At 54.1% G+C, this 27,208-nt stretch overlaps 1 protein-coding gene across 3 annotated transcripts; it reads right to left on the reverse strand.

Moving 5' to 3' along the window:
• On the reverse strand, positions 1-26,616 carry RHPN1 (rhophilin Rho GTPase binding protein 1). Of its 3 annotated transcripts, none has more exons than XM_083825730.1 (15): positions 26,438-26,616; positions 18,170-18,288; positions 14,255-14,383; positions 12,070-12,145; positions 11,614-11,691; positions 10,355-10,479; positions 9,902-10,068; positions 9,230-9,417; positions 8,952-9,108; positions 7,482-7,601; positions 5,315-5,509; positions 5,070-5,146; positions 3,690-3,836; positions 2,594-2,752; positions 1-2,271 (listed from the first exon to the last, which is right to left on the reverse strand). In XM_083825730.1, the coding sequence occupies exons 1-15, from the start codon at positions 26,537-26,539 to the stop codon at positions 2,077-2,079; spliced, it is 2,034 nt and encodes a 677-aa protein (XP_083681856.1). In that variant the 5' UTR covers positions 26,540-26,616; the 3' UTR covers positions 1-2,076. The 3 variants fall into 3 exon arrangements, with proteins under 3 accessions (XP_083681856.1, XP_083681857.1, XP_083681858.1); XM_083825731.1 differs by having other exon boundaries at positions 18,170-18,285; positions 26,438-26,615; XM_083825732.1 differs by lacking the exon at positions 26,438-26,616 and adding an exon at positions 14,660-16,392.
• Positions 26,617-27,208: the final 592 nt, after the last annotated feature.

Below are 27,208 nucleotides of genomic sequence, written 5' to 3' on the forward strand. Positions count from 1 at the left end.
TGCTTTCAAAGCAGTGCTTTTTAATCCATAAAAGGTGAGAGTCCACGTACAAATTAAAAACCAAAACACTGGCGTTAGGAAAAAGATCCAGCTCGCACGAAACGCAACCCCTCCGGCAACGCCGACAGAAGGGTCGGGTGATGCAGGAGGACCCGCAATGCCCGCAGCCACTGTGTGTGCACGCTTTTTTTTTAAATAAATACACCTCTAGCTCCAAGACGTTTAGGATCAGTGGAGTTGCTGCCGGGATGTGTTCATGGCAAGGCCCTTGCCTGTGAGTCTCACCGCCCCGCGCCGAGCAGCTGGCAAGATTAGGCAGAAAATCTGACTGCAGCAGATGGCCTCGCGGTGGCAGCCAGAGCCGTAATCCCGTCTGACGGCGTCTAGGTCTCGCATCGCGCAAGCGGAGAGGCTTCTCGGCAAGGAAGGCAGAGCTAGAAGCCCTCCTCCAGTTCTCCCGAAATAAAACCGGGGCCGAAAGCTTGGCACGTAGGCACCGGGCCACCAAGAAGCGGACGTGCGACCCCGAGCAGTGTCCTGCTGCCAGCCCGAAGGCACCCACGTGCTCAGCTCATTTCATTAAGCTCCCGCTACGAATTTGTCACGACTTAAAAAGTACAAAAATACAATTGCATCTCTGAAGGGTATTTTATACCTAACCAAGATCATCCAAGCACTCAAGACCAGACAGCTCTTTAGCTTTCAGAAAAATAATGCACAAGGCAGAAATGGGATTGAGAAAATTTTGCCAATCTATCTCGTGCGTATGCGGAGTCTCCCTGCATTTCCAGTACAATTACCAAGATGCATGTATCCATCAGGCCAGCTCTGGTACGAATGCTGACAGCACAGTGTTAGGGTATTAGCAACGTGTGCAAGATCCAATACTAGCACAAATTTAGTAGTTTAATAATCTGGAGGAGCTATCTTCCTGGAATTTTAATCTCATACCAAGTAAGAAACAAGGCTCTTAGCTATTAATCTACTCACATATTTAGGGCAATCCACCTCTACTGATTAAAAAAGCGAGACAACAAATGCACGTTAAGTCTTTCCCTTTTCTTCCAAAGAAGCAGGCTGTGCAGCCAGGCTGGGTTTGCTGGGCAAAGCTGGGTGCCCGTTAAAAAAAACCCTGCACGGGAGCCCTAATTCAGCACTGCACAAGCCTGTGCTCGTGTTTCTTCTACGTGAGCTCGCTTAGATGTGACCAAACATATGCTATTTGCAAAACTCACGGGAACATGCAGCCCACGAGCTGCCTCCTTGCTGATGATGATGGAGGACCTGACACGCTGCCACCTGGTGATGGGGACATGTCGACCCCATCCTAGATTTAACAGCTTGCTAGGACACCCCTTGGTGTCACAGCAAGGATGCACAGCTCGGTGCTGCCGAACCACCCGGGCAGATCTGTCCCAGACCCTGTGACACTGTCATCGGTGCCCGAGCTAAACTCTCCCCAAAACTGGGAATTCGAACGTGATCTCCACGTGCAGCCTGCCCCGATGGGCTTTGTTAACCTGGGGCTTGCAAAACTGAAACCCTCTGCACCTTCCTCCAGCGGTGCCGCCGGGCAGGAGCTCCTGAACGACTTGGCTCTGCCGGCAGCGAGCGGCACGGTGGCGGTGCTGCCTTCCACCTTGCAGAGAAAGCCTACGAGACGCTAGAAAAGGTTACAGCTTTTGCTTTAATGGCTGGGCTTGGTTTGGCTGCTCCTTGCACCGAGCAGAAGGCACAAACCAGGCCCTGCTTTATACCGAAGCACAGCTCCCAGACCCCTTAAAAGAAGAAATAATAATAATAAACCAGTGTTTTCCCCCCGTTGTTTAGCCGAGGACCGTTTTAACGCAGGAGACGGAGGAGTCTGGCGATCAGCAGCGCCAGGGGCTGTGCATCACTCGCCTCCTCGGAGAGGGTCCGACCAGCGGCGCGTCCCCGGGGGGGTCCCGGCATCCTCCAGGGGTGCTCCATGCAGCCACGACGCCAGCGCAGCCCGGAGAGGCCACCAGTGCTTGTGAGGGTCGACGAGCAGCCAGCCCCAGAGCTCGTGGGACACAACCTAGCCCGGCAGGCGCCTCAGTACATGGCCTCGTTGTCTCCCACGGCGGTGAAGGGGACGCTGTAAGTGCTGTTCTTGCTCCGCTTGCTCTTCTTGTTCCAGATCAGCAGCGTGCTGGCGCTCTTGCTGTTCATCAGGCTCTTCCGGCTGTTCTCCTTGTTGCTCTTCAGCAGCCCGCTGCCCGAGGACATCGCCGCAGCCTTCTTCTCCGCCTGTTTGGGGAGCAGAGACTGGCGTGAAGCCAGGGAAGCACCGAGCTGGGGGTGCAAACGCTGATGGCTTGGCCTCAGCCCTGCCCCGGGACACTGGGAAACCTCTGTCCCCTGCAGAGCAGCTTGCTTCGGCACCTAGCTCGAGGCTAAGAGTGAAACGACAAAGCTTGCCATCCCCGCAAGCTGCTGCCTGCTTTATATTTCCTAGGCCAGCTGCAAATGAACTTGCTGCTCTGGAGAGGGAGCAGAGCCTGGTTTAAGCAGCCCGTAGCTCCCTCCAGAGCTGCAGTTTCCCCCCAAAAAGGCTTGGGACATGACTTACAGCTCTCGGCCCCTCCGAGCCCTGCAGGGTTATCACGCCAATCTCCACACCCTCCTCGCCAGTGCTCTTCAGCAGCTGCACCACCTCGGCGTGCTTGGACCACTTGCAGTCCTTGCCGCTCACCGAGATGATGTAGTCGCCCTCCTTCAGCCCGGCTTCCTGCGGGGGGAAAAGAGAGGGTGCACTCATTTTTGCTCATAGATGCTGCAGCATCAGGTCTGCTCGCTTTCCTCCCCCCCCCACAGCAGGTCCCAATCCTGCAGAGAGACGAGCCGTGGGGATGGCCGGGGTCTGCCCTCAGCCGACAGCCAAAGCCTCATCATCCTAGTGGTCTTACAGCTGCTTTGCTGTAGGGAAAATGCCCACAGGCTAAGGATTTCTTTTGCAGCTGCCACATCCAGCACACAATAAACTCCCAGCCCTGCGACAAGAGCACGTCCGACTCTGACTCACCGATAGGAGTTAAACGCTACAGGTCTCCAGAAAACAAAAATCAGCACCCGCAAGCCTTGAGCCTTGGGAAAACAGAGCAGGCTTAGCGAGGTCTTACGCACCCGTTTCATGTGTCAGGATTGAACAAGGCTCTTGAAATGCTTAAGGCAAAGCTAGGACTATCGGGACATTACAGCCAGGAGCAACCCCGAGCCAGGACACGCTGGCCCAGATGAAGTGGAGGTTTGGAAACTTGTCCCTGTGGCCACATTTCGGTGTCTATCCGGAGTGCAATCCCACCCCAGCTCAGTGCAACGAGCGTTAGGGGCCTGGGGGACACGCTGAGGGCTCAGATCTTCTTTAAGAAGCTTTTAGGCTCCCCGAAAGGGACGTGATCCTGCTGCTAAGGAGCCTGTTGTTGTGGAGATGCTGAGCTCCGGCGGCACGGTTGGTGCTGTGCAGCGCCGAGAGAGTGGGGGACCGCTCGGGCATCCCACCAGGATGCTCCAGTGAGCCTCTGCTGGAAAACAAGGTCGCTCCCGATCCATCACACACTGAGTTTTCACGGAGATAATTCGTGTTTCGGGCTTGCCATCTTGTTCCATCCAACATCGCATCCCCAAACTGGGGGGTCCCCCACCTCCAGCATCCCCCGGGTACTCACAGCAGCACAGCCCCCCGGGATGACGCCGGCGATGAGGACGGGGGAGTCTCCCCGCAGCGTGAACCCAAAGCCGTTCTCTCCTCTCCTCAGGTGGACTCTCCGCACCGGGTACCACTTGTTTTTGGCCGAGAAAACCGAGAGGGGCCCCTGGGGTCAAAGCAGAAACAGGGAAAGCACCTTTCGGTGCAAGAGCAACGCCCCGGGGACATGCAGCCTTTGCCATCGAGAAGGCAGGGCAAGAAAGCCTGGCTTTTGCTTTTCTTTGGGGATGAAGTTTTGAGCCTGCCCAGCCTTTTAATCTTCCTGCATATCAAAACCACCAGATTTATGCACTATAAAGTGAGAACTGCTAGGAGTGCTTGTCAGAGGGTGGCTTTGTGAGCAGCAACGCAGACTTGTGCAGGTTGGAAAGGATCGCAGGAGGTCTCTGCTCCAACCCTTCAGCCGGCTTGGGTCGGGACATCCTCCTTGCAAGGCAGGAGGAGGGGGTCTCACCCAGGTCAAGGAGCCAGAATCATTTTAGACATTGCAATCCTGGAGCAAACAAAACAGTAAGCTACGGTGCAGAGCAGGACCCTTAGTTCCCCCCTTCTGGAAATAAAACTCATCACCAAAGCGGGGATGAAGGGGTGAGGTTTTCACCCCAGCCTGGCTCTGGGAGATGCAGCAGGGAGCAAGGCATTGGGGTGGGTCGCCTCTTCGGGGTCAGACCACTCCAAAAACCTTTCCTGTTCTCTCAGGAGCAGGATATACCCGCCTGCCCTACACTCGGGTTGTCCAAGAGCAGAGATCCTGGTTACATCCCAACCAGCCCAGCCTCTCCCCAGGGTGCTGTGTGTCCTTGGGGCACCCGAGGGACAGGGACAGCACAGCCACAGCAGCCCCAAAGCTCAGCCCTGCTCCCCAGGACCCCATAAGCCCAAGAAATAGGGGGATAAAGACCCTGTGGGATTTTCCCAGTGCTTCCCAGCTGGTGCTGGTCACATACCTAAGACAGAGTAGTGTTTACCCCAAGGGCAACTCTATCCTCAACCTGTTCTGCTCCCAAAAAAGCTTCCACGAAACAGTCCCTTCGGTCCTGCTTGGACCAAAGCCCACCCAAAGTGCCCGTGCCTGCTTCCCGTGCACCAGAGGAGCTTCACATCACAGCGCAAGGAAGATTTTTCGGGGAATGTAATGAGTTTTGACCCATTTAGTCTTGCACAGACAGATCCGCGCCCTTCCACCCTTCCTCCTGCCTGGGTCCTGTGTGCAAGGAGACGGCTCGTCCTGCTCGGAGAGCAGCTGCACGGGGAGGAAGGGGAGCAGGAAAGCAGAGCATGCAGGGGAGGAGGTGACTCCTGGTCCCGCGGGGCCACCCGGTCTCGCAGCCGTACGTACCAGCCTGTGGAAGAGGTCGGTCACCTTCACCTGGGAGAAGTTGGGCGGTTTGATCTCTGGCTTCTGATGCGTTTTGGCTAGCGGTAAGGAGAGGAGAGCACAAACACCCCGTCAGGCAGGAGCAAAGCGGCAGCTGCTGCCTCCGCATCCCGCTCCCCGAGCGGGGCTGGTGCAAGCCATAAAATCCCGCAGCCCTCACTCCCACCAGCAAGGAAAAAAAAAAACAATAATAAAAATACACTTACGGAGAATATCTGGAGCATCCCCAGTTTCAAAGAAGTCCTCCTCGTGGTCAATTTCAGAGTATTTGCTCAGCGAGCGCTTGTGGGCGAAGGAGAGGACCTCCTGGAGGATGTCCATCTTCCGCAGGATCTTGCACAAGCCGTGGATCCTCATGGCCTCCTCGTGCTTCATGATGGCTTTCTTCAGGTGAGCTTTGCCTGCGGGAAGCGGAGGGGATGCAGAGCCCGGATGCGGACCGGCGGCGCTCTCGCTCGCTCGGCTGCCCACGGACGAAGGCAGCCTCTGCGGCTGTGTCACCCGCCGTGACTCAGGGACGGCCCCGTCACGTTCGCAGCCTGCCAACGGGCTCTAAATGGGGTAGGTCCCAGCCGTCAGCTCGAGCCCCCCGACGGAGGGCCGGGAAGGGACCTTGAAGGGTGACCTACTTCGCTCCCCCGGCGCCGGAGACGGGGGCTGGCAGATGTTCCCAAAAAACCTCCGGCGAAGGAGCGAGAGGGAGGCTGGCACCGGGCTCCGCCGCCCCCCAAGGTTCCTCCTATCGCTTAACCTAAATCTCCACAAATTAACTTCTCTCCCTCACCTTGTATCCCCCGGGGGTACAAAGGACAATCGAGCCCCGTCCTCCCGGTGACAGCGTTTTAGCTTCGGGAAGATCTGCTGCAGCTCCCTCTTTTCTAGGCTAAGCACACTCTTCGCCCTGCCCTGCAGGTCCTTTCCACCCTCTCCGGTGCCCTCTTCTCACTTCCTTCCCCTCCACCAGCCTTCAAGGTGCTTCCACCCTCGCAAAAACAAATTGTGAAGAGAGAGCGGCCAAAACACGACCAGAATCGATGAAATCCCAAAGCCTCGCGAATAAATGACCTACGAGTATCCTACGAACATCCCCTTTGCGAGAGACTGAGACGAAGGCACCCGTACCCAACGCTTCTAAATGCTAGAGAAAAGGATAAATATATTTAGATAGATGGATGTATCATCGAAACACGTGTGCCTGTAGCATTTCCAGATTTAGGACACACGGTGGCAACATAAGGCAGGGAAAATGATGGTGTTTGCTCCAGAGCCACAGGGACCAGAGCCCATCAGGCTGCTTTGTGCAAGATGTCGCAATCGAGGGAACATTTCGAGGCTGGATGAAAAACAGAGAGAGGAAGAGACTCTCCCCAAAATAATCTCATCTCACGCATCAATCATGTTCTATCCAAGCACCCCCAGCCAGCCCCACTCGTGGGCAAGAAAACGCTATGGCAAGGCGGTTTTAATGGCTTATCGCTAACTGCTGCTATTTACACTGATAATGAAGAGATAAGATAGCAAGAGATTACCGAAATACAGGTCAGGCACAGAAGTTGTGCAAGCTGCTGGCTCCAGCTTATTGAAGATGGTGGAATAAAGCATGATGTTATAAAACTATAAAGCAAGGGAAGGGGAAAAGATATCCTTCCAGGGACATGGTTTTAATGCTGCAAGTATCCTCCCTCCCTCCAGATTCAAACCAGAGCTGAGCCTGGGACCTGCACACGTTCATTTTTTCACGCGCTGAATGGAGATTGTTTGGAAAAAGAAGCCCAAGAGGCAGCTTGTGGAGGAGGCAAGCAGAAGCTGACGCCCCAGAAGCAGGGCACTGAGCTCGCTCTCGCTCCTGCCTCTTCGGGAGGGCTGCTAAAACACGACTTCAGCTGAATAAGCAATGCTCTGTCTCTTCCCCGAAGCTGAAAATCCGCGTGGGAGGAAGCTCTCGTCTCCCAAGCCTTTTGACGCAGCTAAAAAAACCACCCCCAGCCGTCACTGCTTCTCCTTGTCAAGTCAAGGCAGCTGCAAGCCCAAGCCAGGCTTCTTCCAGGAGCTCCAGGTCCCAATAGATTTCTCTGTGCTGCGCTGGGTGATGTTACCTGGCTCAGGATACCTCGGTGCCCGGGGTTTTACTGTCACATTTGGCCAGATGGGTCAACACAAGCACATCGGGCTGTCCCCAGCACCTTAATAAGGAACCATGGTGCTTTCCTGCCTCTCCAGGAGAGGCTCTTTTCAAAGAAAACCCAATAAAAGTTGTCTTTGCACAGAGAGATCCCCCAAAACCTCATGGCGCCTTTATGAATCCCGTTCCTACAGGGATTCGGGGTTTCATCACCCAGACCTGTGCTCTGCCCCAGGGATAGATGTACTTACCTAGCTTCCTTCTTTCTTCAGGATCCTGCAGCAGGACACGGAGCGACGGCCCCTCTGGCATGGTGATGTGGAACTGGATAAAAGCCTTCTCGTGCTCCGGCAGCTCAGCATCAGATGCCGCTGGGAGACACAAAGGGGAGGAGGACACAGGGAAAAGTCAGGGCATTTTGTTCCAAGCACCGCTCCGGGTCCTGTGCGCATGACTTTTACACCATTATTTCCATCCAGAGCTGTTCCCCATCTCCTTGGGCTCGCAGGGAGCTCAGGGTTACGTGGCAGCCTCCTCTCTTGGGCACAAGCAACCAAGAAATCCCCATGGACTTGCTGGTCCTAGCTACAGGAGATGCCAAAGCGCAGGGAGCATCCCTGGCATCGGCACCCAGCAGCTCCAAGCAATTAAACTTCAGCATAAGGAGTTAATTGCCAGCCAGTTACGGGGGCAAAGGATTCGTTATTCTCAACAACGGGGCCCGAGCACGCTTGGAGAGGCAGTGAGTGGGCACAGGAGATCTCAACAGGGTGCTGGTGCAAAACAAACCCCCCAGATTAGGGATCTCCTGCAGATTTGTGCTTCCCCCCAGTGCCTGATGGTATTCAAAGAGCTTCAGAGTTTCAGGGGAGAGGTCTGCCCCATTCCTTGGACCCACCACTATCCTCTGCCGCTTGTCTCCATCCCCAGGTGCCCCACCATCTCTCCACCAGCAGCTCTGCTCGCTCACCCCTGCTTCTGCAATGCACAAGCCTCGGTGGTTTCGAGCCCGGCACCCCTCCCAGGCTCACGGAGACGAAGATGGCCAAAAAGATGAACCTACCTTAGAAGAAGACCTTGAGAAGCCCTCCAGCCTGCTCGTCCCCAGCCACCCCACCACACGGTGGCTCGACGCCGCAGGTCGCTGCGTGCATCAGCTGCCCGCCCCCAAACCCTCAGCCTGACCCAAAATCGCTCGTACGGGCGGTGGTGACAGAGCAGATGGAGATTATGGGTCGCATCCTGCTCCAGCTGGCTCCCCGGAGCCACGTCACCCAGCTCGGGTACAGGCACGCTGCACACAGACACCCAGGGCAGCCAGCCACAAGCTGGCAATTTAATTCAAGTAGTTCAGCAATTTCCTGGTATGGGAGAGCTTATTTTTATGTTTTTGAAGCCCCTGGCTGGCCTTCCACGTGGACCAGGTGGCTCTGAAAGCTGCCCGGCTGAGGACACCCACCCAGCCCCAAAGGGGACAGGCGGTGACATCCCTACAGCACCTTTTTGTTGGCTTTTTTGGAAGGACTTTGCAAGCACTGTGCAAGCCAGAAGGAGAAATATGGGGGACAGCTGCTCTGCGCATGAATCACTGCATCAGTCAACGTGATCAGCAGCTCAGAGCATCCCAAAAACTCTAGGTTTGGCATCCTGGTCTTCTACAGAAGCCCCTTTTCTCCTCTTTCTGCCAATGCCAGGCTGCTACGAGAAGACACAGCACTCACCGGGGCAGTCGCAGAGGGCAGTGGCAGAGAAGTAGTGGGAGAGAGCCTTGAAATGCTCCGACTTGACCTGGACCATGGTGGTCCAAGAGAAGGGCACGTAATCCTTCACGTGGGCCTGGGTCATTGTCTGGTGCACCAGCGAGTAGGCGTCTTCCACCTGCGGGAGTCAAAACCCAAGTTGATGACCCAAAGGTTGGAATCCAGCTCGTCTGTTGGGTGGCAGTGACAGCAGGTTGTCACCCCTGGGCTTTTTAAAGGGTTTTGTGGGGTGTCCTTACCCTGGCTGCCTCTTGGGCGAGCTGCAACCACGTCAGAAAGTCCTTCTGGGCACGCAGCAAGGTCACCTTCTCGAAGACGCACTCCTGGACCTGGGCGATCATCAGCCGCACCAGCATGGTGAGGGAAGCCGCGCTCATGTCCAGGCTGGGAGCGTTGGAGAAGTTTTCCTTCAAGTAGTTAAAGGCACCTGCACAAGGGGAGAAGCTGCAGGGAGCTCTCGGGCTTACAAGCACGGAGGGTTCGGAGCATGAAGGTTTCTCTGTGAGCAATGGCAGGGGTTGCTCAGACGGGGTTGTGGAGTCTCAAATCCCTGGAGATCTTCCAAAAGCCACCAGGACGCGGTGGTGGGCACCCTGCTGGAGGTGGCGTTGATCCAGATGGACCCAGAGGTCCCTTCCCACCTCGACCAGGAGAAAAGCCACGAAGATGCTCACTGAGCTCAAACCTCTCACTGCAACTGGCGATGCTACTCCAGGGAAAAACTCCAAGGGGTGCTACCTTGCCATCTAACCCACCCTCGGACCTGCAGCTTTTCTCCTCAAAAGCCCCAGATGCAGTCCCTTGGAGACTCCCCCATCCCTCTTTGCCCAACAGCTCCACTTCTTGACGTTATTCCTGCCCCGGGGAAATGTCAGCTCCGCCAAGGGGATAGAGAAGGGGAGCCCACCTACCGGCCGCCTTCTGGAAGGCATCGATAGCCTGGTTGAGCCCCGGCAGGGTGGCACGGTCCTGCCGTGCCCCGATCTGGGTGTGCAGGGCTCCGATGTTGAAGAGGACGCTGCCCTTCTCGAAGGCCAGCGCCCGCTGGTGGGACGGGACCCCCGTCAGGGAGTCGTACCTGGGGAAGGGAAGAGTCAACACGGGGACGAGGGCATCACGGCCGTCCCCCAACTGCTCCCGCTTGAGGACGAGCTTTTGAGCCTTGCCTCCTTCAACCCATCCACCCAAGGCAAAGTCACTGAGCCGAAAGCAAGGAGGAAACCCAGCTCTTCACGTTGGTGATGGAGCTCAGGAGGACCTGCCCGAGACGAAGACCCCGGCACGGTGGGGAGGGAGCCTGGCCGCGCTTCCCTCCCTGCTCAACCCCGAGTTAGCAGGGGCTGGATGGGAAAAGCTGCACCAACCAGTGGAAGAAGACCCCCAGGCTTTTGCTGGGGGGGAAGAAGCGGCTGTCGAGGAAGTAGAGCTGGTTGTAATACTCCATGAGGAGCTCGAGCCCGGCCTCGTTCCGGCTGGGGGTGCGCATCGCCTGCGGGGACGGGAGAGGGGGAAGAGACACGTCAGGGGGGGAAGAGAGGAGAACAGGAGGGAAAGATGAGATTCAGGGAGCTGTACATGCTGGGAAACCCTATGAACTACAGCTCGGGTGGGAAAAATGCGACCCAAAGGGGTGCAGGATTGAAGGGGATGGGGGAACAGCCTGGAGCTGAGCCCGTCCGGACCCCCCTAACACAAGCAGGCAAGGGGCGGGATTGTATTAACGCTGAAAAAGGAGCCCTTTTTCTGTGGCTTCCCTGCTTTTCGGCAGGTTGAAAGGAGACAGCCTGACTGCTGGCACGGGAAAGGCTGGGGGGGGACACCGGGTTGGGGCACCCAGACCGGAGCCAGCAGCCCGGGAGCAGGGCACGATCCAGCCGTGCTCACCTAAACCGAGCTGGGATTTGCCTTTTTTTTTTAAAGGCACAAACTCATGCAAAGTCTGATGGAATTAACGCTAGGGAAGAAATACGATTTCATAATAGGAAAGCGTTTGGGCTTTTGACTCGACACGGGGAGGCGTGCCAGAGCTCTCCTAGGTTCAGTCACGAGCCTTTTCCCAGCTTGTGCCTTTCCAGGGCACCCCTCCCGCAGCCCAGCGAGCAGGATTGGGACCTCCACAAAGCCTGGGAAAGCTTTTCCTTTCCGCTCTTAAGATCAAAGCTGGACGGCAAGGCAAAACTGAGGTTACTTAGGAGAGCTGCTTTGTAGGAGAGGATAAAGTTCACCTTTACCAGATTGCTCTACATTTCCTCTTCTCCAAGCGCTACGCTGCGTGTTAGCTGGAGAGAGAGCAGTCATTTAGCCTTGCCGGGGGTGAACTATTCATCAAACATTAATAATGGACGGCACTGTATTTTTATTGCTGTTCGTTCTAGGTTATCAGGTCATTAAAGGACTCACTCACAGGACAGCAAACAATTACTGAAACGTCTGTACTATTTTGCAATCTATGAACCGAAGCCGGGGTGCTCAGCGCATGCCGCAGGCTTCCAGCACCCCCGAGACGCGAGGACAAGCGTGCAGGTTGGAGGGAGCACGGGGGGACCCAGAGCAAAACACAGCACCTCCAACGAGCATTCCTCAACAAGCCAAAGCAAGACTCTGCACGCCGAGGGACACCGACCTGCCGCAGCTCCATGAACTCTTTGATTTCCTTTTCGAACAAGGTCCCCTCCTCTCCGTAGTGCTCGCTGATGAAATCCTGGATGGGGAAAGAAAATCCTGAATCAACTCTTGAAAAAGGATATTCAAGATTTAAAGGGTGACTTCTGGCGATTCTGTATAAGCGACTTGCCGGCTTTTCCTGCAAGAAAAAAGGGATCTCCTCTCCGCCCAGCTCCTGCTCTCCAGCCCAGGCAAAACACATTGACTTGTCCGTTGCTCCAGACCCTGCAACCCTTTTTCCACCGTTTTAAGTCCTCCTCATCCCCCTAAGTATGGAACCGTTCCAAAAAGGAAAACGTTTGCAGCCGCTGCAGCATCTCCTCTACAGCTCCCCATCATGCCCACGTGCAGAAACATCTCCGAAGTGCAAGTCTGCTTCCCTTCATCAGCCGTCATTGCAAAGCCTGATGCTCACCTTTAGTGGCAGCAGCAAATCCAACTCCTTCGTCTCCTTCAGGCCCAAGGGAATCATAGGGACGCTGATGGACTCACTGGAAGAAGACAACAACCTCTTTGGTGGCTGGTTTTTTGAAGGGCAAAACTAGACGAGAACCCAATTCTGCACAGCAGAAGGACGCGCTTTGCAAGGAAAAAGCATGCTAATAACCCCAAATCTACCATATTGCTTTACTTTCTGCTTTTATTTTATACAAGAGCAATCAAATAGGCTGCGGTGACGTAGCTGCTTTAATTAACAGCCCTTGGGAAACGGGTGTGATGCGAGCACAGGTCACGGATTCATGAGCTCCTACGTGCTAATCTGGGCTCTGTCGCTGATAAGGACTGGCTCAGGAGCACAGCTCCGCCTGATATTGAAATTTGCTATTAAAAGCAGCCGTCTAATAATAGCTCTTATCGGGCAGACAGGTCGATACTGTAAAACACTGAAGATTAGGATGACATTGGTAACACCCAGCTGGGAGTGGTTTGTTTTCCACCGTTAAAACGGGGCATTTGTGCCAAACCGAGGAAGGAATGCTACACGGCGGCAGGATGACAACCAGGAAGGACCATCTTTTGTGGGCTTTAGCTGATATTTTGACGTTTTTGCTGCCAAAAAGTAAAGAAATGGTCTTCGAGGCTCTTGAATGTGCAGAAAATTACAGCATTATTGCTCTGCAAAGAGCTCCAGAGCTCGTCCCATCATCTGGCTGCTGTATACGGATGGCAGGCGAGAACCCTTGATGGTATCCACAGCTCGCACTGGGCTCTCTGAAGGCAAGACGAGAGGCAGGTCGGGCAGGATCAGGCCCTCACCAGCCCAGGTTTGCACAACAGGCCCATTTCGTTATCTGCAGAAACTGCACGTTAGCAGAAACGTGCATTAGCACATCACAGGCCACGGAGGGCAAAAACTGGGGAGCAGGGCAGAGGTTGCACCCACATTCTGGTCTATTCATACTCCCCCAATAAACAGCTTCGAGAGCTATAATTAGTGCTGAAAAGCCATTATCACTCATTCTCTAACAAGATTTCCGCTCGAACCCAATGCCCAGAGCAAAGAAAGGAGCTTTTGTTTGGCCTGGGCAGGGTTTTGGGGTTGCTGCTGCTATTTTGTTTTTAAACCACAGCAAACAAACACGTGGAAGGCTGCAAAAGCTGAGCATCCCTGGAGTCCAAACCCAACAACCCCACATCACCAGCCCATTGCTGGGGAAGAGGAAAACCATCCAGGGTCACGTTCAGAGACTGCAGAAGCCCCTCTGGGTGCAGCAAGCACCCAAGGGTGCTGGAGATACAGGATCCTCGATCTTTCTTAGGTGTTTTTCCTGGGTGTTTTTTTAGTGGTTGAGTTTGGAGGCACCTCTGATCTCCCCCCTTGACCTGCTGGAAATGCATTTCCCAGTGCATCCCAGGGTATTTTCTCTATAGTAAAGGCAGCTCTTGCTCTCTGCGACCCTAAAGCATCAATCACACCTCCAGACTGCCCTCGTCCTGCATTGCAGCAAGCAGGATGGAGCCACTGATGCCCTCCGCACCTCCTTCTGCCCCTAGCAGCAGAGCAATGCTCCCCAAGGAGGACCAGGCACTGTGCAAATCACACGGATATGGCAGGAGGAATATCCGTGGCTCCACGTTGCCGCAGCATCCCTGGGCTTTGCTGCCTGGGGGATTTCTGATTTTTTAACCCCACAAATCACTGCTGAGTGTGCTGGGATTACCCAAGTCAGGCACAAGGCGGCTGGGTGAGCATTTCAAGGCGACAGCAAGGTCTAATTACAGAAAGAGGGGGAAGAAACTCCTACCCTTGACGGGAAAAGAAACCATCCCAGGAGAAGCCAAAGTGTTAATTGCTATTAAATCCCCTACTGGAAGACATCGTGCTGTGGGGGATGCTTAGGTCAGCTGGACAAGGTAAGGGATGATGGTTGCTTCTGATCTATTTTTCCTGCTTTTGGGACATCTGCATCCAAAGGACACACCATAAATATCCAAACACCTCCTTTAAGGATCTTTTGGGAAAAGCTCTTGAGGTTGGTCTCCTGGAAGCTTCGTAGATGAAATGTGGATGTTCCCAGGTTGAAAAACTGTTCCTGGCCAGTCTGTCCCATGCCCCAGCCCTCTCTTGTTCCCCAGCCACCAGTGCACGAAGCGCCTACCTGTCGTTCTGGTAGACATCCATGCAGCTGTTCAGCTCCTCCAGCTCCTCCTTCAGCAGCTGGAGGTTGGAGTTGACGTAGCTCAGCTCCAAGGCAACTGTCTCCTTGACCTTGTGGTTACTGGTGGCTCTGCAGGACAACACAGCACGGATCAAACCTCCCCGTAAAAGCCTGGCTGCGTCGATAAACGGGGATAAAGTTACCCAAAGGGACGACACCGTCACCTCTTCCCTGCCACGTGCATCCACCCAAACCATCCCAGAGGGCTGGGCCTTCACGACCAGCTACTTCCATCCAACCCTTTGTGACGCAGAGAAAAATTTGGGGTCTTTGGGTGTTTTTTTCTTGGGGGGTGCCCGCTCTCATTTCACCCAGCCCCTCCGTGAGCCCCATCCAGGCTCCCACCTCCAGTGCAGCTTCAGGTTTGGTTATGAGCGCTCGGCGTTAGCCTCCCGCACCAAATAAAATCCACGTTTTTATGGTTAGACCGGAGGAGAAACTTCGTTTTGGGTGGAAATAACCATTCTGCAAGAGCCAGGCTTGCTGTGCTCGCCCATTAGCAGCGTGGGACCTGCCCTCCCTCCCTCTGCACAGCAGGAGTTGTAAACACCGAGGATTGATTTCAGCTGCAGCGAGCTGCCTGCTCCCAGCAAGCCAAACTCCCAGGCTGATTATACCCTCCTTATCAGCTCCCAAGGAAAGCAGGGAGAGATAACCCAGCAGCCACGCAGCCAGCAACGTGCAGTTGTTGGCCGAAAGGGGCTCTGGCTGCCCGCCCTAAATCACGGCAAGCCCCCAAGGGACGCAGTAAAAACACCAGGGCTTTTACACCGCAGTAAAAACACACCACAATGCTTTTTTCCCCCCAGCTTTTCCAGAGCACGTTGCTTTTGATTTATTTTTAATCGACAGCGTCCTTCAGGGGCCTCGCCCTGACCCGGCCATAAAGAGCTCTGCTGCTTTTCTTTAGGGTGATAGCACTTTAGAGTCTCCTCCCCTGTACCTCCCTTGCTGGGATTCCCCAAGACCGATGGATTTTTTATTATTTTAAACAAACAAAGCAGAGGCAGAGCAGGTCCGAAGATCTCCGCAGCCACTTCCGTTTAAACATCCTTTGGCATTTCTGCAGTCCCCCGTACCGCATCTGCACAGCAAGCCCCCTCTTCCCCTATACATCGGCACTGCGCCATCGTTTCAGTCCTCCACGCATCCCACCTCCTCCAGGACCGAGGTGCAGTGCTGCTGTCACTACAATTTTCCTCCAGATAGTTGAACACTTTCCTATTCTTGCTCTCGGTTGGCACCAGATTTATTTTTCCCCCTTCAGTTACAACAGCTGATTTTTGCTGACTCGCAGCCCGGTGACACCGAGGTGACGTTTGCACGCACACGACGGATTTCTGAATGCTGCTTCACTCCTGCTCTGCAGGAAAAAAAAAAAAAAAAAGGACTTCGCAGCCTGCAAAGCCTGACTTTACACACACGTGTGAGCTTCTCCAGGACAGTTTTGCTTGGTTCAGCTTCAGAGCAAGCAGCTGAAAGCCTGGTGTTGCTTTGGGGCACTGCTGTTTGCACTCCGCAGGTGCTGTTTGGAGCGACGCAGAGCACGGCACCTCTCCGAGAGGCAATTTTGGGAACAAGCAATTGTTTGCCAGGAGCAAACCTGTGCTGACGGAGGCTTTGGTATTCCCTGGAGCAGGCGCTGATCTCCCTACGGGCACGCAGAGCCCAGATCTTGCTCAACCTCAGTGCAGTCATCACCTGTTTGCTCAGCTAACATTGAGCAAAGATTTTTGAGTTATTTGGAAAAAATGGGTTTACTGGCGACACCTTTATCTTCCTGATTGCTTTGCCGTGCCCCGGTATTTGGGCAAGAAAAGGGAAGGGTTTCCCCTGCCTCTGTGCCCATGCATTTATCCAGCAAACAAACCCCTCGTGCTGCTGAGCAAACACCACGTGCATTTTTCCAATGCACCATTCGTGGCGGCCTCTCAGGAAAGGGGACTGACAGGCTGAGCAAAACAGCTGAGAAAATTACTTTCTTTAAAGCACTGAGGGTGGTTTTTTATTTTTTTATTTAAGTTGGAAGTGCAGAGGCAAAGCTGCAAACGCTGCTCCGGGCTGGGCACATCACTGACCTAGTAGATAGATATCAAGGAAATTTCTCAGTGCAACTCAACAGCTTTTGAGCAATAATCTTTTTAAACTTATAATCCTCCTCTCCTGGCTTTTAATTTCAGGCACAAACTTGATTTTTTCCCCCGATTCCCCAAGATCCCCAGATTTTGAAAGCCAGAGCACCCCCAAATCCACCCCTTACTCAGCTGCAAAACAGACTTGAGGGAGGGAAGGAGGAAACATCATTACCACCGAAGGACACTCAAATTGCTGATCCAGCCAAAAAAAAAGGGCCCCATCAGTGCATTCTGCCTCTGCCCTGGCAGAGAACGATCCCTCCCCTCCCTGGACAAGTAATTAAGATGGGTTTTGCATCACATTTGTGCTCGCTTCCCGGCGAGGGAGGAAGCAGAGCAGCTCTGATGCACGCTCTTCGCACCAAAACCCAGGTGCGATCCTGCTGAGGCAGCACATTTCCAGGGCTTTTTTATTATTATTATTATTATAACAAAGGGGAGTTGCATGGAGTGGCACACACGGGGATGTCAAGGCCTTTTTAATTAGATGAATTACGGTCCCTAACAGCCAGCCTGGCTAAAGCAGAGGGATAACGGGGCTTGAACCTCGCCACCCTCCAGGGTATCCCTGCTGTCCTATAAAACCCCGTTACTTGCTGTAGCTCGGCAGAGCACCAATAACTTTTCTTTCAGGTACAACAGGCACAGACTGACATTCAATTATTCAGATTCAAAACAGGTTTTATTTTATTGCTGGGGGTGGGGAGAGAAATCAACACCAAAGTTGCAAAATAAGCAGGAAAAAAAAAAAGAGAAGGATATTTTCTTATATTAAGAGGTCTGCCCACCTTGCACCACAGGAACTTGATACTTAGTTCCATACAAAGCTATAAAAAAAGGTCATGGGCAGGTTAAAGAAATACATATAATTCTACAGAACTCTTGTCTAAGTTACATATATACAAAATAAAAATGGGGGTAGCGTATCATGGTTTCATCACGACCACTCTCTGGGGATGGCAGCGATGCGCTGGCTCTACTTGTGCTGGACCAGTTGCAGCCTAAAAGCCCTGCACAGGGACTGGTTTTTGCACCATGCCATAAATGCATCCTGCCAGCGGGAGGGAGAGCTGCTGGGCTGTATCAATATGCAACAAGGTGTGAGTTTTCAGACAGATTCTGCTCAGGAGGAATTACTGAAACAGCTTTTTTTTTTTTTTAAATGAAGCTGGATTTGACCCACTTACTGAGGGTGTCATGCAGGATGCCTGTACTCAGAGCTCAATCCCAGTCCAACATCTGTCCCCTTCCTTGCACCCTGCCTCGTAACAGGCTTCCAGGGCTTTAAATCACCACTTTTCATTAAGCATCAGCACCGCGCTGAGCAGAGGGCAGACGTTTCCAGGGCGAGAGCTGCAAAGCCAAGGGGAAGACTGAGCAAACCCCAAGCAGGGTATGGCCAGAACGAGCCTCCCCAGGGCGGAAAGCAGCCATTCAGGGACTGATCCACACTCGCAGACGGGTTTAAAGAAAAAAAAAAAGCCTTGTCCTAAAAGCCTTGGACTTGCCTCGTAGCGGGGGGGGGGAAAAACAAACAGCTGATAATCCAGAAACATCCTTTGGAGCAAGCGGCCTGCAGGTGCTTCCTGGACACGCGATGGGTCGCGGCAGTGAGACAGAGCTGGATAAAAGAGCTGCAAGCCCTCCCCTGCGCAGTGACACGGCACTGCCACCACCTCCAGCCAAGCCCCAGGGCCGGAGGGATGCTCCGGGGACTCACCTGAAGAGGTTTTCTGCCCCGGCGCGCATCCGCATCTCCTTGTTGATCTGCTGGTTGATCCGCGCCCGGCGGTGCTGCAGTTTGCTGCGCTGGGTCTGGGCGAAGGGGTCGCAGCCCTGCTGAGAGAGAGGGACACGGGCTCTACACCACGGCACGGTGGCAGCTGTTCCCATCCCATCTCCAGATGCCCCCCCCAGCACGCTCCCGCATCGCCCCACCAGCCCTGCTGCACGCAGAGGCTCTGGGTTCGTCCAGGACTGATGCTTTTTGACAGGAAAAAAAAAAATCAGATTTGTTATACGGGATAATACGCATCATTGCTACACCTGGGGACAGGCAGCAGAGCCACTCGAAAAAATATTTTATTATCTAATAAAACCCGTTGCTTACGGCGTTTTTCCCCCCCTAAGTTATTCAGCAGAGGCTTCAAGTACAACAGAGAAGGGATAGAGGAATGAAGCAGCTCCTCGCCAGGGTCTGGCCGTGTGGACGCAACCCAGGAGTGAAACCAGATGTCCCGGGGAGGGGGCGGACAAGCTGAAATACCCCTCGAGCTCACAGACAGACGTGACGCTGTGTCTGCCGGAGCTCCCACCTCCCGCCGGCTGCAGGGGACGGAGGGGAAGCAAGTCAAAAGTTCACAGGCCGGAGACACGAGCTGCACACAGCAGCGAATTAATCCCATCCCCGCCTCCTTCCTCAGGCTTCCCTCGGACATTTAATCTCCGGGTTCAGGAGCTAGCAGATGGCAGCATCCCTGCGCCCCACGGGGGCAGGAGGGATGCCCCGAGGAGCATAGCCCCACGTCCAGCACCACAAAAATCTGCCCGGAGATGGCTTTTATTACGCGAGAAGAATGAAACTAAGAGATGCCTGGGTGAAAATTATATACACCTAACAGAAAAAGGGCACGAGGCTGGGCAGTTTAAGAGGATGGAGGCTCCAGAGCCAGCATAAAGCACGGGGATGCGGCAGCTTCCCTCCATCCTGCTGCAGGACCCATCTCTCGCAGCAGGCAGATTCCTCCAAGACCAGCTACGACCCACTGTAGCACCAAAAGAAATCTCTCAGAGCCACCGCTTCACCCCCTGAATTTAGAAAACCTCTCCCTTTGCTGTAGCCTTATCCTGCTGCCCTGTGCTTTACCTGCGCCACCACTGCTGGGGGCCCCCTTGTCCCTACACCAGGATTTTGCCACCCTAGGGACTCAACAGAGCCCCAACGCTACCTGCTCCCATCCTGCCCCCAAACTCTCAGATCATTTTTTTTCCCCCACGTAGCCAAAATCCTGGGGGGCTTCCCCAGGTCTCACCCCATCCTCCAGGATGGGTTGCAGCAGTCTTTAATCCAGCGAGCCAGGACGATGCTTGCTAAGACCTCCAAAAAACACTCTAAGTCTTCCCTGGGTAACACTAACCTATTTCCAAAGTATTTATTCAAATTATTTTTCTGGAATGCTTTATTCAAATTATTTTTCTGGGACGCCAGAAAGGCGTGGAAGAGGGGGAACAGTACAAGAGCAGCTTCGACCAGCAAGCAGGGAATGAAAAACTTCGCATTTTCATGGATTTCAGCTTTCTGGGAACTCATTTCTCATATTTGACATCCAATAACAGGTGCCCAGCTTGAAAAGGGCCTGGGATTAACATCGCCTCTGTCGTTTAAGTGAAAGATTTGAGCTCCTAATTGATACATCGGAGACCGAGGAATCAGAGGCGCTCCATCTGGTCCGTAAATCTGCAGGCTTAGTCCTTTACAGTAATCCACAAATTTGCCCAAGTTGAAGGGCCGGCCCGAAAGCACGAAGCCACGATTATTCTGCAAAAGCAATTACGGGGGATGTTAAAGGAAAACAGCTGCACAAATCCCAGGTCTGAGACGCTCAGGAGCAAAACACAAGAGGTTGCTCTGAAAGGGCCACCTCCGGGTTCTCCCCGGGGGAAGTTCTCTCCACCCGTCCTGCAAAATAAGCGAAAACTCCTCAAATCTGAGCACCCAGAGGCTCTCAGAGCAAAGGAGACAGCACCAAACTCTCTGCTGGGAAATAGCTGCTTGTGCAGACAAAGTCCAAGATAATTCATGAGTCCTGGTGTTATTCGTTCAGTTTTTTTTTTTTATTTGTTCCTTTTGTTTTTTAAATCATTTAAGGGCTGATTGCAAACATCATGCCTCCAGTATTGGGCTCGATGATCCTCATGCATCCCTTCCAGCTCAGGATATTTTATGATTCTGGGAATGTTGTTTCTCCAGACAGCACGAGACACTACCCTGTGTATCGGATGTCCCGGAAAAAAAAAAAAGCATTAAAGGAAAGGTGGTGCTTAAGATTTTCAACAGCCCCTTGGGTTTCCAGATGAGAGCTGCATACGCTTGTTGCACCGAAAGCATTAGTAAATATTTCCAAATACACGCTGGTGAGCAGGTTCCCTCTGTTTTAAGCCTCTAAAGCCATAAAAACCCACCCAAAACCCAAACAGCCTTGGCAGCAGGTGACAAAGCACCAGGGCTGAGCATCCTGTCCTGTCCTCTGTGTGGGAGGGAGGCGGAAAGCATCTCACCCCTGCCTCGAGCTCGTCCTCCTCCAGGAGCTTCCATCACCTTCGAGATGCCCCCACGTCCTTCAAAGGTTTGGCTGAAATTAGCCAGAGGCTTTTCAGATGGTGCTGGGGGAAAAGAGGAGCAAGGACTATGTGAATTACATGGGCAGGAGGCCAGAGGAGCTGAGAAAGGATGGAAGAAGCACTAGGACCACCCAAAAACCTTGCAGAAGGGACACCTCGTCTGGAGGCAAGACGAAAAGAAATTAGGGAAAAACAAGTAGTGAGACGTGGCGTGGTATAAGGAGATGCTAGAAGGGCTCTACAGGACATTCAGAAATTGAAAATGTAATTACGGGGGTGTAACTAATCGGCTTGGCAGCTCCCCACTTCTCCCAGGTCAAGCTTGAGACAACCCCACAGGACAAAATTCAGGTCACCGCCGTGTCAAAGCTCGGGACACCGAAGCTGATGAACGAGACCTTCCTCAAGCCTGCAGACACAGCAGCAAACCCTGACAGTCATCGATCATTTTTGGCTTTCCACCCAGGAACAAAGGAGCTCTCCAGGAACTCCCGCAAGCCCTGATGTGGCCGGGGAGTGAACACGCTCCGACGGCGGCCAGGATGTCGGGATTTGCCCAGACTTCTCCCTGAGCGAGATACGGAGCCGTTTGTACAGCCGCAAGGGTTTTTTTTTTTGGTTTCCTTTTTTTTTCCCACCTGAACGCTGTCTCCTCGATCGGATTTAGCGAGATGGTTATCGGTTCCCATCCGGGCTCCTCTCCAGCTGCAGAAAGGTACAGGAAAGGCAGGTACCGGGGCCCCTGTCGTAACACCCAAGCCTCGCACGGATGTCAAGTCAGGATCCCGAGACTCGCCGCCCTCAGGGACTTCATCTGGTCTCCCCGTGCCTTGCTTTCCTTCCTCACCCTTTGCGAATTTGGCGCGAGGAGCCACAGCTGGCCTTCAGAGCCGTGCCTGCCCTCTTCAAGCTGCACCCGAAGGCTTAAAACCGGAGCTCCTAAATAAGTCAGGATGGATTTAAGAATGCCTTACGTAAGAGGGCATGCAAAGAGAAACCCAAAACCCGCTGTTAAGTCACAAAAAGGATTTTCCTCGCTTAATTCCTTGCGCAAGCTCTTGAGATCGACCCTTTCAAGGTCGGAAGCAAGAGGGGGTGTTTCGGTTATCCTCTTGGGCGCGCCCAGGGACATCGACGCCGGAGCAAAGTTGGGTGCCTACGAGGGGGCCAGGCCGAATGTGGGATTTCTCAGCCTTTCTTTGTGAAAGCTTGAAACTAGGGAAAGCCAGCACACAGCTCTTCCAACGAGGGGCCATAAATCACGGAGCAGCCCGGGAAGGGCACAGCCTGCGGGCACAGAGAGCGCGGCGCTCGTTGCGAAAGCCCTGAAAGCGAGCGAGGTGCGTGCCACCGAATTACCCAGGCTGTGTCCCGCTCCAAAGATCACTGCCCATGACAAAGCAGGATTATGGGCAGAATTATTGCAATAATAATAAGCAAGGGCATTTTATGCCCCGAAGTCATCGGCCAAATAACGTTACGTCCAACCTTCAGCATGCAAAGGTAGCAGAGAGCGCTCGACCCGCGCCTCCTAACGCGGAGGCAAAGACAAAACTCCCCCCAGAGGGACGTCAAAGTTTTTGGGAACGCGTAGGGGTGGTGTAAAGGTGCCAGCAACTCCTCCTTTCAGCTCAGGAGCACCCATTCGGGGTGTTAAATAGGGCAATTACGCGGTTAGGCTGCCTCCTCGCAGCAAGTCCTTCGGGAAAGTTTGTTTGGAGGTGATCATCGGGTGCACTTTGCTCCTCGTGGCTCCAATAAACGCGGGGAGATGAAGCCTGGATGTGTCCCTGGATGACGGGGCACACCTAGAGCTTTGTTTCCTGACCTGGGTGCAAAACCAGGGCTATTGCCTCCCAGCTTTGTTCCGGACAGTTACAGGCAACGCCAAGCACTTGTGGGAAGAGGTGGAGGCCAGCAAGTCCAAAGAACAAAGGCGTGTGCTAAAGGACTAATTTCTCTTTCATTTCGGGTAGAAGAACGGGAGCCTGGTAGCTAGAAGTGACTGGGGAAGAACAAAAAGAGCACATGAAGCGATCAAAGGACACCGTGACACTGTCAGAAAGGAAAAAGGCAGCCCTAGGATGTGCTGGTACCGTTACGAGCAAGAAAAAAAGGAAAGGCAGATCCTGCTGCATCCCTGTCCAGAGGAGCTCAGAGCACGGTGACACAAGCCAGGCGTGGATCTGGCAAAAAGAGAAGCGGGAACGGGGTCTGCGGCCGCGAGTTTAGGTACAGCCCCAACAGGAACCGCAGCAACAGCTCCCAGGAGAGCTTGGCTGGATCACAAGAGGCTCTCCACGGACCAGGGAACAGCAGGAGAAAGCTAAAAATGTTTTAAAACAAGCTTAAAAATGAGCAGCACGTCCCTGCTGCAGTCACAGTACTCAGAGGCAGGTAACACAGGCTCAGATCCACCCCTTCACTGCAGGGCGATGCCGTTGGCAGGCATACGACTGAGGATCCTGGACCCAGGGCAGGATTAGGCCCTTCCACTGCTTAAACCGAGGCAGGGGATGTCAAATACCAGGAACACAGAAAGCCCAGCCCCGCTGCAGTTAGCAAAGCGACCCGTGATGCACAACCTGCTCCGCTACATGCCCTGAGGTCTCGGCTGCCTTCAGCATTTTCGTTACCCCAGACTGCCACATACATTCCTTAAAGCCTTAAGTTTCTTTATTTTATAAATTATCCCTCCCAGGGAACAGATTATACGTTTAAGGGAGGAAGCCAGAAGGCACCAGGAGCGTTACCGCTCGACCCTTCCCCAGGGGAGCAGCAGGACAGGGTTTGACTTCTGCTGGGTGATCCGTGGTGATTTCACCGGGATGATCCGCGGAGATTTCAATCCCTTGACCTCTCCAGTGCCGTTTCTATTCCCTCCCTGCACCAAATTCTCCTTGAGGATAAGGCTCAGGGTGTAAGCGCCAGGAGCCTGGCTCTCCGTGACCCACCTTCATCTCACCGCCTCCTACTCAAAAAAGCCACCCGGGGCTCTACTTCCGCACGCACCAAGAACTGTAGGGTCAGAATTAAAAGGGCAGGGTCAGAATAAAAGAAACAAAAAGCATTTCAGAGCCAAAGCCAAGCAAGGCTCCAAAACGAGACTGTGATATCGTGGCCTGACACCCGACAGCCACGACAGGCACGCTCCAGATAGCTCACGACGCCTTGCTGCGCTTCTGTCCCCTTGTCCAAAGGGGGATGCCTCCGGGCAGGACCAGGATTCGTAGGCAGTACCGAAGCCACGCCGGTGCTGGGCTTGCCTTATTGCTGACCCCAAAGAGCTGTTTTGGGAGCACGGAGCAGGCAGGGGGGTGACCCCGTGCGAGTTATCGAGCGTAAAGCTGCCTCCCTGCTGGAGGTGTGCCCAGCCAACTCGCCCAGCTCGCCTTACGGCGCACTGCAGGATTTGCTCAGGAGTAGGAACCAGAGCCAGGTACCTGCACACAAACCAAATTGCCAAAAAAACCAAACAACCGAATCCTACAGACATTCAGGCCGAGGCGCCCAGGGCTGTGACCCCAACCCTGCACGCCGGGCACACAGCACGGTCTCAAGCCGCTCTCATCCTCGGAGTTTTCTCCGGCACACAAACAGGGCAGGCGCCAACTTCCACCCGCTCCCGGGAGCGATATCCTCTCCTGCCAAACCCACGCACACAGGCTCGTCCCTAAAAAGAGGCTCGTCCCTAAAAAGAGGCGTTTCTGCGCGGCCCAGCAGCCACGAAGCTCGCTGGGGGAATAGGGCAAGCTCTGTTTAACTTCCAAAATAACTCTGAGCCGCCGTGCGAAAGCCCTGCTATTCCACTGGAGGCAGAGCTGCCAGCCAGCAGTATTTTTCCCCCCTATTTCCTTTTCCTGCCAGCTAAAAGTCATTTCAGAAAGCTTGGGCTGCTAGAGCACGGCGACAGGTAGGGCCCTTCCCAGGTTTTTGCTCCCTTCTGGTCTATTTATACCAAAAAAAGTCCTTATCACGGAATTAATCTCATGAAGCACTCCGGCCGAAAGCTGTTTTTCTGTGGGAGACTAAAACCCCTAAAACCTTTGTTGGGAAGATGGTTACATCACACAGCCTTTAAAAAAAAAAAAAACGAGCAGAGGATTAAGGTTTTAAACTTCCCCGAGTGCCCCGACCGTCGGCTAATGGGGAAAAAACAGGGGAAATGGGGCGCTGGGTTTTTTTAAAGGGCTTAACCCCCACAAACCTGACCCAAAGCTTGTATTTTTGGGAAGGTGCAGCCGCGGCGAGGCTGCCTGTGTGCCCCGGGAGCCGGGGCAGGGAGCCAGCAGGAAACAGATGTGTGAAACCTCCGGCCCCACGACGCCAACCCCAGCAAACGCGGGCACCGCCGCGGCGCCTCTGATCCCCCAAAAGCGAGGATAAACACGCGGGGCCGCATCCACGGCCTCCCACGCGGCCAGAGTGAAACAAAACGGCTGGAAAAAGGCTACGCTGAGAGTTTCTTGTTAAACAGAAATTGAGAGAAGCGATAGGGAACCCAGCCGGGTCGGCGGTTTTCACAAGGAGCTGTGTAATCGCAGATCACGCACGTCCTCTGCTAGTTTTGCCCACCTTGGTAAAGCTTCGTGACGCTTTCCTGTCTTACCCTCTCCCGTCCTACCACCCGACGGACGGAAAAAGAATAAACCGAGGGCTCACAGACGGAAAATTCGGGTGAGAAACCAGGAAAAGGGAGCCCTGCAAGCGGCACCTGCCAGCGGGGTAAGCGCAGCCCGGTTTAGGGTTGCAGCCTGGCACAGCTCGGGGTCAGCTCGGCACCGGGTGCAGTTTCAATCCCTGCTGACGAAAAGCCACCTCCAGAGCCTGGCTCAGCTTTTCTTTTTCTTATTATTATTTTTATATATTTTTTTATTTTAAGAGAAAGGCAGCGGCTCCCTGCCGAAGAACAGGTTTGGGAGATGGCCTCCTCGGACGGAGGCTGCGGTTGCAGGGCAAAAGTCGCTGCTGGTCCGTCAAGCTGGCTCCTAGGGTGACGGACCTAACGGGAGAGGCGCTTAAAAACTCCCCCCCCCCAAAAAAAAAAGTTTTTTGGGGAGTTTTTAATCGCTGCTGTCCTCCCCCCGCCCCCCAAAGCCAGGAGGGTGCGAGCCCAGCTGGGCACCCGAGGGGTGATGTGGCACCCATGGGTGGTCCCTGCCGGGTGCACCCCTTATTACCCATTAATTAAGGGGTGCCAGTGGGGTCATCGCTCCCCATTTTGGGGGATACAGGGATTTTTGGGGGGGGCACCGAGCCGATGGGTGATATGGGGGGGGGGAGCACCCAGCTGATGCCTTGCTGGACCCGCTCCCACAAGTGGCATGGGTAAAATGGGGGGGGGGGGGGAAGGGGGTTAAAAGCCTCACAGGCATCCAGGGGGTGACAAACAGCGGGGAGACAGCTGGGGGGGGACCCCAAAAAACCAAGACACCCCCCCCACATCACCAAGACCCCCCCCAAAAAAAAAGGCTGGGGTGGGGGTCCATACGGCCCACCCCCCCATACACCCCATCCCCACAGCGCAGACCCCTGCAGGACCCCAACCCCAAACCCCACCGGGCACCGCTTTTTGAGGGAGACCCCCCCCAAAATCCCCCCCCCCCAAATCTCCCCCCCAAAATCCCCCCCCCCCCCGTAACCTCACCTTCCTGGCGCTGCCGCAGCTGGGGGCTCGCAGGAGGACGAAGCCCCCAGACCCCTCCCCAGCCCCGGCCGGGCTCCTCTCGTCGTCCTCAGGGGGCACCATTTTGGGGGACCCCCCCCCCGCAGCCCCGGCAGCGAGCGCGGAGCCGGGCCCCGGGAGCGGCGCGGGGCATAAGCAGGGCGGCGGGGCGGGGCGGAGAGGGCTCCTAGCCAATGGGAAAGGGGAACGGCGCGGACGGGCGTGGGGTTTAACCAATGGGAGTGCGGTAGAGTGGGAGGGGGGAAGAACGGGGAGGGGAGGGGGTTGTTGCCCGTGGCAACGGTGGGGATTAGAACGCGGTGATGTCACCGGGAGGGGCGTGGCCTCGCTGGAAGCCACGCCCCCTCCACATCTGGGAGCCCCCCCCCAAATATACAAATAATAATAATACTAAATAATAAAAACTAAAATAATAAATAATAAAATATATAATAACAATAATAAAATAAATAATAATAATAAAAACTAAAATACATAAAAAACAAATAAATAAATAAAAATGTATAAAAATATTTCTTAAAAAAAAAAAAATTTGAGAAATACCCCCAAAAATACCCTGAAAAATAACCCTAAAAGCCACTTTTTGACTTTTTTTGGGGGCAAATCCCGCCCTGCCCTCACCCCCCTGAGCCATCCTGTTGAGCCCCGGTGGGGTCTGGCTTTTAGGATTTCTCCCCAGATAGGAGCCGGGTGGAAGTTTGGGGGGAATTTCCAGGCAATTTCCATCCTGAA

The sequence above is a fragment of the Anser anser genome (assembly GCF_964211835.1).
Source record: "Anser anser genome assembly, chromosome: 2".
Taxonomy (NCBI): Eukaryota; Metazoa; Chordata; class Aves; order Anseriformes; family Anatidae; genus Anser; species Anser anser.